Source organism: Tursiops truncatus, chromosome 7 (assembly GCF_011762595.2).
Source record: "Tursiops truncatus isolate mTurTru1 chromosome 7, mTurTru1.mat.Y, whole genome shotgun sequence".
NCBI classification, from domain to species: domain Eukaryota; kingdom Metazoa; phylum Chordata; class Mammalia; order Artiodactyla; family Delphinidae; genus Tursiops; species Tursiops truncatus.
In genome coordinates, this window is record NC_047040.1 from 111,174,948 (window position 1) to 111,186,222 (window position 11,275).

The 11,275-nt window shown below is 55.1% G+C and overlaps 1 protein-coding gene across 1 annotated transcript; it reads right to left on the reverse strand.

Moving 5' to 3' along the window:
- Window positions 1-524: 524 nt before the first annotated feature.
- Window positions 525-10,423, reverse strand: AMER3 (APC membrane recruitment protein 3). The gene is made up of 2 exons (XM_033860421.2): window positions 10,285-10,423; window positions 525-4,221 (listed from the first exon to the last, which is right to left on the reverse strand). The coding sequence occupies exon 2, from the start codon at window positions 4,201-4,203 to the stop codon at window positions 1,792-1,794; it is 2,412 nt and encodes an 803-aa protein (XP_033716312.1). The 5' UTR covers window positions 4,204-4,221; window positions 10,285-10,423; the 3' UTR covers window positions 525-1,791.
- Between the last annotated feature and the right edge of the window lie 852 nt (window positions 10,424-11,275).

Consider the following 11,275-nt stretch of genomic DNA (forward strand, 5'->3'; position numbering starts at 1 on the left):
TCATGGGCAAGCCACATCCGCACCCTGGCCTCGGTTTCCATGTCAGAAACCAGGAGAGCAGCTGCATTCCGATTGCTGCAGGGATGCAGCGAGCTACTCCACATGTCACCTGCTCCCATCTAGGCCCAATAACGCTGTCGTGACCACTTGTGGCAGTCCTGGGAGGAAGGGTCAAGTGTGGCTTCCCAGAAAGGCTAGCCCTGACCTTCCTTGTGTCCTGTCTCGATGGGCCTGGTCAGGAGCCCTGTCATGCCCTTTTGAACCTCCCATGTGCTGCATGCATCCTCCACACAGTGGGCCCCAGGAAGCAGTTGTTAATGAGGGCCGTGGAGCGTGTTCTAGCCTGAAACAAAGCCTCAGACAATCAGGAGAGGCCTCAGCCTGTGGTCAGCTTGCCAGACTGCATCCCTCCATCTGGAATTCCTCCCTCATCACTGGGCCTGCCCCCTTTCTAGGCTGGCCTCTCTTCTAGAAAAAGCTTCATAGCTGCCTGTGGCATACTCCCCCCCCCCCGCACTCCCCACCCCCGCCTGGCACCTCACCACAACAGGGCAGCTGAGGCAGGATCTAATCGTAGGGAACCCTGGCAGGGGGCTGGCTGCTGGCCTGCTGCCCTGAGGCTGGCCAAACAGACACCTGCCCTTCCTGAGGTGCGAGCCACCTTTCCCTCTGTGATTCTGAATGTTTGGTGCTGTGCACATGTGGCTTTCGAGGGGTTGGGGGATACAGCCTCATTCAAAGGTGAGCCTTCCTGAAGTGGGGGGCTAGAATGCTTGGCAGCATGGAGGGCAAGAATGGCAGTGTGGAGAATCAGTCAGCTTCTTCCCCAAGAGTATCTTGCCACCTGTAGCTCAGTTAGAGAATGCAAGCTGGGGGAAATCATTGTTTGGATGGGATGCTTTGTGACAGAGAACACCCATAGGCCAGAGTCTGCAGGGTCTGGCCAGCCCTGGCAAGGTTGCACAGGAATGCATGGCATCTGCTGGTTCAAGGCTCTTGCTGAGATGGCTGGTTCTGCTTCTGATTCCCTCAGAGAAGCCCTTCAGGGTCCCGAAGGCTGTGGCTGCTCATCCTGGGGGTGGAGAGCAGGCTGGGGTGGGGCAAGTGGGCACTCCCAAGCTCATCTGCAGCCCCCTACCCCTGTCTCAAGCGCCTACCCCTGAGCCTCAGACCCCCCACTCACATTTATTACTCTCAACCCTTGTGCAGAGTTATCAGCACAATATGTACCCTTTATAATATGTACCATTTCCATCCCATCAGTTTCAAACCCGAGCTCCTCTCTCTGACATGCTGTATGAGGAGTGGCCGAATGTGGCTACTTCACATCTGGGTTTAGACGCTTCATTTTTTGGTGGGAAAATCGGTGAGGCACATTTTGAGAGCACTAGAAGCTTTGCGATTGTCCTTGGCCTTGGGCTGCCCGGGACCTATTCTGGCTGAGCTGGTGGGTTCAGCTGTGGATGCCTCCATGTTAAAATGCCCCGCCCCACTGAGTCCTGCCACCCCCTCCCCCTCAATACAGTCCTCACATCGGGGACAAAGGGTGGAGATTTGGGTCTTAGGCTCTCCTGAGTGTGACCACAAAGACACAAGACCGTTCCAAAGGTGGGTCTCAGCCGTGCTGGCCTGGGAGGTCCCACTTCCTGCTGGTTGCAGAGGATGCCCTCGTGGTCCAAGAAGCTGCAGCGGCTTTCTGGGGCACTTGCAGAGTGGGCCCCCTCCCACTGGCTGTTGGAAGTGAGGGCCAGAATTCCTGGCAGGTGATCCCAGGCAGCAGGACTGAGGGGGCTATGAGTCCAGCTGGCTCCTGTGTGCAGCCTGCTCTATAGCCCTTGAGCTGAGCTGCAGAGGCTGGTCCTCCACAGAGGCATGGGCCTGGGCATCCAGCCTGGCGGGCTCCACCCTGATCTGGCTCAGGTCCAGAATGCGGCCTGGGCACCTCTGGTCCTGTGGGCTGTGGAGTGGGCTGGCCAGGGAGGGCAGGCCACATAGGGCAGCCATGCTAGGGAAGCTGTCAGGCTGTTTCTGTTGCAGAACGTCAGGGCCCCTGGCCTGAGGCTGCCCGCGGAGCCCGCTACCTGTGTTCTGCCTGGGGGGCTGACAGTCTGGGTGGATCTGTAGGGCTGCCACCCGGGCCACACAGCCTGTCAGAGTGAGCTCTAAATCCACGGTGCTCCCCCCGAGACCTGGCCTCCAGGGACCTTGGAAACACCCCAGGTTCCCAGGAAAACTGGGCTCCTGGGAGCCAGGCCAGGCAGAGGGGTTTGGGACCTTGTTTTTGCTGGATGTGTTGGTTGCCATGGGGGCTGCAGACCCCACAGAGGAGAACGAGCCTTCAGGGTGGCCTTGTGTCCCTTCTTCCCCAGAGACCTGCACACACTCCAGAGGGGGGTCCCTGGATGGAGAGCTGGTCCCCTGCTTGGTCCCCGCTAGGACCTCACTCACTCCAGCAAGCGGGCCCTTGGGGCCCGAACATGCCCACAGCTCCTGCCTGCTGGGTGCTGAGCTCACGGAGGTCCTCCCCGCATCTAAGGCCCGGGTCCCCCCGCCCTCCAGCTTCACTGGACCTAGGCACACCTCAGAGCCAGCTCCTGGTTTCTCCACCAGTCCTCCCGGGGGCGTTGCAGGCTCCCTGGGGGCCGAGGCAGGCGGGACACGGAGCTCTGGGCTCCGGCGGAGCCAGTTGATAATGCCCATGGTGATGGCAAGCTCGGTGTCGCAGAGCTTCAGCAGGCACTCCTTGCCCCTCCAGGAGCTCTGCAGGAAGCTCTGGCTGAGCAGGTCTGGGCCTGGAGCGGCGGCCAGGTTCTCTTCTGCCCCCACGTGGAAGCTGCACATGGACAGCGGGGCTCCCAGGGCCGGCCCCGACAGACTCTCAGACACGCACAGGTCGTCGTCCAGGCTCGGGCTCCCAGGGCCCTCGGTGGGGTCATAGAAGAGCTCGTAGAGGGCGTCTCCGCTGTAGCTGTCCCTGGGGAAGGCGGCTGCGGGTGTGCCTGGGCTCGGGGCCTCCTTCTTGTCCTCCTCGAGGCCTGGTGAGAAGGAGTCGTAGTAGCCCTCGTCGCTCGTGGACACAGACTCTGGCCGCTCGCTCTTCGGCGTGCCCGTGTCTATGGAGCTGGCTTTGGAGCCGCCGTGGGGGTCCCTGCATGGGCACAGGGGGAGCTCAGCAAGCCCAGCTGCATCTGGCCTGGGCTTGTCTGTGTCTGACCCCTGGGGGCCCCCCAGCCACGGACCTAGCAGGGCGCGCTGTTGCTGCCTCACCGAGTGATTCACACGGTCCCAGAACTTGTCAAAGTCAGACATCTCGTTCTGGGCAGGCGATGCCAGCTGCTCTACGCTGCCCTGGAAGGGGCCCCTGGAAGCCATGCAGTCAGGGGCCTGGGATGCCCGGGCAGGGCTCTCCAGGCCCTCATGCAGCTCCAGGGAGGGCACTGAGCTCTCGTCTGCAAAGATCTCCCCGCAGCCGGTGAGTGAGTCAAAGCTCTTGAGCGAGGCCACATCCTCACACAGGGCCCTGCAGAGGTCAAAGGAGGAGTCGGGTAGGAACTCACTGTCAGACAGGTCCTGGCACAGGCTGTCCAGTCCCAGCCCCTCGCCCAAGGGGAAGCAAGCTGTGCCTTGCTGCCCTCCAGCCTCTGATGGGCCTTCAGGGGAGGACAAGCTCTTCCCCTTGGTTGCCAGCGAGGCCAAATTCTCAGTTTTGTTTCTGCGGATGTGGAATAGATTCCGAAAACATTTCTTGGGTCGTTTCAGGGAAATTCTCTTCCTTGGGATGCTCTTGGCCACAGCTGGTACAAAGGGCATCTGGGGCACAAAGTGGCGGTAGTCAATCATGCGCTGGCTCCTGGGGGGCCCTGGGAAGCTTGCGCTGCCCACCAGCTGCCCTGTAGCTGCGGCTGCCCTGTCAGCCCTGGGCACAGTGTCTTGAGTCTTGCTCTTCTGCACCAGTTTGAAGGTGGTCCCACAGAGAGCTGCAGGCCCCCCATTGGCGTCTGGCTGGGCCCCCTTGTCGGAGCACCTGTCATATCCTTGGGTGCTGGGACTGACCTGGGGGCCCCTCTCACTGTGGGGTCGCTGCTGCCCTCCTGGTGAGACTGCATCCTCCGTGGCCGGGGCAGTGGCTGCTGCATCTGGGGGTTTCTCATGGTCAATCTGCAGGCTAGATTTGATGAATGTCTTTCCTCTCTTCAGCTCCATGCTGCAGTGTCCCTGCTGCTGTGGAGGAAAGAAGGAGGCACTCGGTATCCAAGATGGAGGCCTGTGGTTCTAGAAGACATGTGTTTGCCTCCCCACCCACCCACTGCCCACATGGGCATGGGAGCTGAGCTCTGACATCAGAGCTTGGATCCTCTGTGGAGGCAAGAGGAGAGGGAGATGGGAACTGCCACATCCACAGGCTTGCTGCTCCAGCCTTTGTAGATAACTGATACCCAATACCCAGAGAAGTTAAGTCATGTGCTTAAAGGCAGACAACAGGAGACAAAATGAGAGCATACTGGGGTCTGGTACTCCTGTAGTCGTGATCTTGCGACTCCCTTGAGCATCCTTTCAGAGCTTATCTGGGCAAGTTAGACTTCCATGTCCAGGCCCGGCACTCTACCCACAGCACCATATCCTTAGGAGGAGTATCATGGCCCTTCTGAGTGGATGAAGCAGAGGACTCAATAAATAAGTTGCTTCCTTCATGCAAGAGACAGGGAAACCCAAGCCTACTTCCTGGGCTGGGCGCAGTGGGCCATGTGGGTGTGGGGGGAGGGAAGACACATGCATGCCCTCCAGGACTGCTGCATCTGTTTGAGGAGGGAAGACTCAGTCTACACAGAGGCCATCAGGCAAGGCACAGCCAAGCATCTCATGGTGCACGAGAGCTTGCGCACGGAGGAGAGAGCAATGTGGCAGAAGGCAAAAGGGAGACAAGCAGGAGACCAGGAACAGGCAGACGGGCCACACACAGCACACCATGAGCTGGAAGAGCAGGCAGGGGTCGTCTTTTGTGGACGTCCTAACTGATAAACATTGCTACCTGGAGTGCCATCCAGAGAAAGGCTCTGATGCCCAGTCTGAGTTCAATGGGAAAGAGTGCTGGAATAGCTTATTGATGTCTGTCCTGGGTTCGGGAGTGGGAAGGTGGTAAGGGTGTTAACAACTTGATCATCCTCGCACAGCTGGGGAGTTTGGCCTTACCCGCAGTCAGGGAAGAGCTACTGAAGTCTTCTGAGGGAGTGGGTGGAAGCAGTGGCATAATGAAGCTGATGGTCTGAGACCATTTATCTGCTGTCTGAGTGGAGGATGGACTAAATCAGGAGAGAGGCTCTGAACAGAGAGGACTCACAAGAGGAAGCTAAAATGGACTGGGTATATGGAGATAAGGTCTAGATGGAAACTGCAGTTCTAAGCATGAAAAAGAGGGGTAAAGTCATAGGGTCTTTCAAAGGAAGAAACACTAGGATTTAGCAACTAAATAAAGAAAGACAAGCAGGCCAGAAGTCATAAACACTGAGGCCAGGATTCATGCCATGAGGGGGACCATAGGAGTGGGAAAAGTCCAGAAAGTGGAGAGGATGAGATGTGAGCAAAGGCAAGGAAGGTACCTGTGTTAAGAGCTGGTTTGGGGGAGAGGAGCAAGGGTCTAGTTTTAAACCATTGCCTTTGGGGTGAGTTTGGAGACCCACAAGACCACATCAAAAGAAGGCAGGAGCTTCCCTGGTGGTGCAGTGGTTGAGAGTCCGCCTGCCGATGCAGGGGACACGGGTTCATGCCTCGGTCCAGGAAGATCCCACATGCCGCAGAGCGGCTGGGCCCGTGAGCCATGGACGCTGGGCCTGCGTGTCTGGAGCCTGTGCTCCGCAACGAAAGGACCGGGAACCGCAAAAAGAAAAAAAAAAAAAAAAAAGAGGGCCATGCTATATCAGTAAACAAAGGATGTCACAGTCATCAGCGATTGCAGCCCTCCAATGTGAGCCAGTGAGCCCTGAGGAAACTCAGGAAGGAAAGAATACCTGCCATCTAGCAGCCATCAGACTGCAGCCACTCCCACGATCAGCCCTCAGGAAACTCAGGATGTGAAAACACAGGATGCTGGCCCAGGTAGCTGAGGTGCATATCAAAGGAATGATTTCAGTGAGCCCAGAATCTTGCATCTTCCCATACACAGAAAAGTGCTAAATTCCTTAACTTGGGATAGCAGGTTTTCTTTAATTAACAATAATATTTTGACATTCAGACTACCTGCCCTTTGTTGCAAAACTTCTATATAACCTGATTCCCCCCCTTGCCTCTTCTGAGCAGTTGTCTCAGGGTTACTTGAGATGCTGCCTCCTGGGCTTGAAGTCCTAAAAATTCCCACCAAATAAAACATAACTCAAAAAAAAAAAAAGAAGAAAAAGAAGGCAGTGCTGAAGAGCACCCCCTGAGATGCCCCCCCCGCCCTGGTGTGCTGTTCCTCACAGGTACCCCGCTCCCAGGCTCCATCTGCCTCATTGTCCCCGCCTCTCCTTGGCAGTGAGGGACCTGCCAGTTGGTCCTCTGGCTGGTTTCTTGGGCTCTCCATAAGGAGTGCTCCATAGGGAGCATCTGGATTCACTCTCCCTCAGTCCACAGTCTGTGAGGGAGGAATAGAGCAGGTGTGCAGGCAAGTGGCTTTATTGGCCTGCATGCCTTTCACGCCTACTGCCAAAGAGGCCTCCCGGTCCCCTCCGGAGAGTCGGAGAGTCTCGGAAATGCTTCAACATGGGGTCCTGGAGGCGGGCGGAGGGGCTGTCTCCAGGCCCAGGTGGCAATGTTAAAGCCAAAGAGGATGAAAAGGGCTGGCAAAGTGGGCACTGCAGAGGCTCCCAGGGCAAGTGTCATGGCCTCCACCCCACTCCCACCTGTGGGCAATGCTTCCTCCCCTGCAGAGGAACACCTGGGGCCTTTGGCCAGAAGATAGTAGGAGCAGGCACCGTGTCAGGGAAGGCTGCAGAGCCCAGGCTTGGATATGGCTGCAGTCCAGCTCTTGGTGGCAGCATCCTGGACAGTGGGTCAGTCCCTCAAGCTGCCTTTCTGCCTCCTGCCAGGTGGCATGTGCCCAAGTCTTCCCCACCCTGTACCTGCAGACCCCATTTCCACTCCCCACAACCTTTTGCAGCCTAGCTCTGGTGGGTTTGGGTACACACAGCATAGCGGTTATTTTCTGGGCTCTGGAGTGGGAAGACCTGTATCTGAGTCTTTGTTCCCTCTACCTAACCAGGCAGAGTGCTTGGCCCATAACCTTATAAGGGACATACTACTGTAACCCCCATTTGATAAGGGAGAAATTAAGGTGCAGAAAAGTCAGTGGATTGGCCCAGGTCACACAGGTGGTAAGTAACAGACCTAGGATTTGAACCCAAGCCTGTCTGATACTAAACATGTGCTCTTAACTGATAGACATTCTATGAACTAACAGCTCAATCTCATCTTCGTGGGAAATCTAAACATTGAATAATAAATGTGGTTTTGTGAGAAATTTTGGAAAGCATAATGAAAATGAAGATTAAAAGCAAAAGTATAGCTCACAAACTTAGAAAAATTGTAACGGAAGGTAGTATAATTTCTATGGCAAGAAATTTTGGAGATATTCATTATGAGATTTCTGTTGCATTTATTTTTTTCCATGTTTTAGAAAAATATTTTTATTACTGTCCTTTGGGAAATAACTTCAACCAGGCATGATAAAGATTATTTCACTGTGTGCAGAATTTTGCAACTACAGAATATAAGATGGTTTATTTGATACTGATCTCTATAAATAAAACTTCTAGTTTCTTAATTCTTGTAATAGTTACTGATTTAAAATCAAATTCTTGGAATAGTTACTGATTTAAAATCATGAGCAATTGGAAGTTTCACCACACTCTAAAGTTGGAAAATGGTCTTTCAAAATAGCTGTCATTGCTATAGGTGTTGGGACCAAATGTCACTAACATTGCCAACCCTATTTCCTGAGTCTATTTAACACTTTGCACGTTGTTAGGACAATAAGCACTAAGGCCAGAACAATCAACCAGAAACTTGCAAAATACTGGAGCAATCAGGTGAAATTCAGTGTGTGTTCAGTCCATTCAGTTTCCACGTTAAAATATTTTACCAGATCCTGACTCTTTGGAAATGTGGGGTCCATATGTGACACGGGTGAGAACTCCCTGAGAGGTCAGAAGACCCACTGCCCAACTGGAGTCAAGCTGAGCGGCCATCTTTCATGATAATTCTCAGGGACACAGTGGGATTTATCTGGACAGCCAGGTGCTGGCATTCTCATTTCCTGAGGGCAAAGGCCATGTATCCACGTTCTCAGTTGCAAAAATGCACAATCTGCCTTGTAACCCTGTGGCTAGACACCCTCTTTGTGGAGCCTGAGAGAGACTCCTCCATCATTTGCCAGCCAGGAAGGCCAATTTTCAGTTTTAACAGGTCACTCCAGGTGTGGGTGAGAAAGTAAAATAGGAGGAAGCGTGGACACAAGAGGGCAGGTTAGGAGCCAGAGGAAGGTCCAGGGGAAAGAAAGTGGTGGCAAAGGCTTCCCACGTGTGAAAGCTTACATCTCAGCATCTTACACAGAGCGTGTGCATGCATACGAACTTACTGCAAATTGAGCAAATGAAGTAATTCCATTTGCTGCTTTTCTACATTATGACTAACTTTAGCTCAACTGCCTAGAATTTTCTTTTCCTTTTGGTAAGGTAATTTTATGTTTTTCTTTCCTTTTTGAACATTAAAATGACCAGGTATTTCATGGAGTAAAATAAAAACCTTGGAGCTACACACGTGCAACAGAAACAGTTTGGAAATATAAAAATTTTGACTAATAGCTTTGGTATTTACCCTGCCTTCTCCTGCCCCACCCCCAATATCCAGGAAAATCACAAACATGAAACACAAAGGGGTGAATGGTGATAAGAGAGTAGGAACCTATGAGGGAAGCCCCGCCCAGGGACATCCTGGACATTGGGGTGGACAGGCTATGTATAGGGCAGTAGTTTATCTCTGTAAGAGGCTGCCTTGTCTAAGCCAAAACCTTCAGGGTGATGGAGTGAAGGCCACTTCGGGGAGGGACAGCCTCTATGTTCTGGGATGGCTGTGGGGTGGGGAATGAAGCAGAAATAGAATCTGCAGTGTTTAGAACATCACCAATTCACCCAGCCCCCACGTTGGGGAGACAAAGGGACCTTTGGGGAGCGAAGGTCCTGGTCTACTTTTTCTAAGGGAGTCTCTGGGCATTCCTGGCCTGCCCAGTGGAGAAAAGATGGGTCTCCAGTCTTACTCGTCCCTTCCCAGTACCCGCATCCGAGGAGACAAGGTTCCCCCCTTCCGTAGCCCAGACCTTTTCAGGTCTGTGTCATCGCTCCCAGACCCCGCATCACGGAGTGGACAGAGTGCAGACACTGGTTCCTCCTCTCAGCCCGCCCATTGCGCGAAAAACGCACAAAAATTTCCAAATCGCTGCCCTCCTCCGCTCCACGCCTACATCCTCGGGGCTTTGGCGACTTACCGCTGGGGCCTGGAGCGTCGCAGGACGCGGCCTGGGCAGGTCCGGGAGCCGCGCCCGATCCCGAGCTGAGCGCTCAGCACCACGGTCAGCTCCCGGCGCAGCGCGCGCCCGCCGGACCCTGGGAGGCCGAGGGCCGGCTCCCTCCCTTCGCCGCAGGAGGGGCTGGGAGGCCGCGGCAGGAGGCGGGCCCGCAAGGGTTTAGCAGCCGGAGGGCAATCGCGCCGCGGCGGGGCGGGGCCCGGCAGAGAGCCTGTCGGGCGCGTAGGCGCACCCGCGCTGTAGTGGGCGAGGCGGCGCGCGGGGCCGGGTGGGGACCGCTCTGGCAGGGCCGCCGCCCGGACCTCGCTCGGTCTCGCTTTGTTCGTGTTTATTCCGGTATCTGCCTCCGTGCGTCTCTGCCCTCCCCCGCAGGGCTGTGGTTCTGCATCCCTCAGGCCCAGCCTCTTGGGCTCCCCAGACTGACAGCCGCCCAGTCGTCTCCCCTTGCCCCCGACCGTATTTCCCCGCCGCGGTCCGAACTCCTGAGAGCGCGCAGGTGTGGGTGCCCCTAGCCTCCACAGCACGCAGCGCCGGGGCACAGTTAGCCAACCCTGTCGGAAGGGCCGAGTCACGAGCCCTCCCCAGGATTCGGAGCGGGTTTGGAAGAAGGAGCAGGCCAATCTCGAGATGCGGGACAGAGTCTTCAAGAGCCTTCCTTACAGAGTGCCTTTCTTGGGCCTGATTATATGACTAATGGGAAGGAACGAGGTGCTCCCCTCACAGGTACTCACAGTGTGGCGTCTGCCGGTGCTGTGGCCTGCCGCAGTCTTGCGGGAGGGGCAGAAGTGTTGTGGGACTCTCTCCCCGCTGAGCTGAGGAAGGAGGGTCTGCACGCTGGGAGCAGGAATAAAGTATGGAGTAAGCAACTCCGGGATGGCTCGGAGAGAAGTGCCAGGAGCATGGGTGAGGGGCGGAGCACAGGCAGGGCTGGTGGGGCGGGGTGGAGTGGGGTGAGGGGGGAGAGTACAGGCAGAGAGCGCTGGGAGGAAGTAGGAAGGAGTCTTGCAGTCCAGGCTTGGGCTGAGGCCCAAAAGAGGTCAGGGCTCCGTGGATGACGAAGGCCACTCCTTTCTTTGAGCCTGATGGGCTCCCTCCCTGTTCCCATTTCCAAAAAAAAATCCCCTGGATACAGACGTCCTTCCTTGGTCTGGGCTGGCTTTGTCATAAATCAGCAGCCTTCTTTATCATTAGTCACCTTGAGATCATCCCACCCCAGTCACCGCAGTCAAGAGCAGCTCCACCGCAGGCCCCTCCTTCAGCAAGGATCACCCACCACCTTTGGGTGAGGCCCCCTTCTTGCATTTCTTGGAGTTGAATCGTCTTTCTAGCCAGTGACTGACTCACTGTTAGGCCAGATGTCCTCCCTCCCCCCATGTTGATGGTATAGTCCTGACCTTTCCTGGCAGTTTCTGGCCTTCAGAGTTCCCAGAATCAATTTCCCCCCTATTACATAGAAACATAGTTGGATCTGTGCCTCATGCCACATAACCCTGAATCAAGTGTAGGATCCCCTAGACTCCACAGTCCTCACCAGTTTAAGTTAACAAAGATTAGCCTCTCCTATTATGGTCTCCCTTCTTCCGCATTACAGCATTACAAGGACAAATTTTCCCTTAACATCTTCCATTGAGTGATAATTGGTCTAGTCAATGCTCAGCTTGTCACCCTATTGTCAGTGAAAACTATTCTAAGCCATCTACTTCCTCCTGTTAGACAGTTTAA

Bases quoted from the DNA above. Each gene is read 5' to 3' on its own strand.
- AMER3 (XM_033860421.2), bottom strand. From the start codon at position 4,203: ATGGAGCTGAAGAGAGGAAAGACATTCATCAAATCTAGCCTGCAGATT.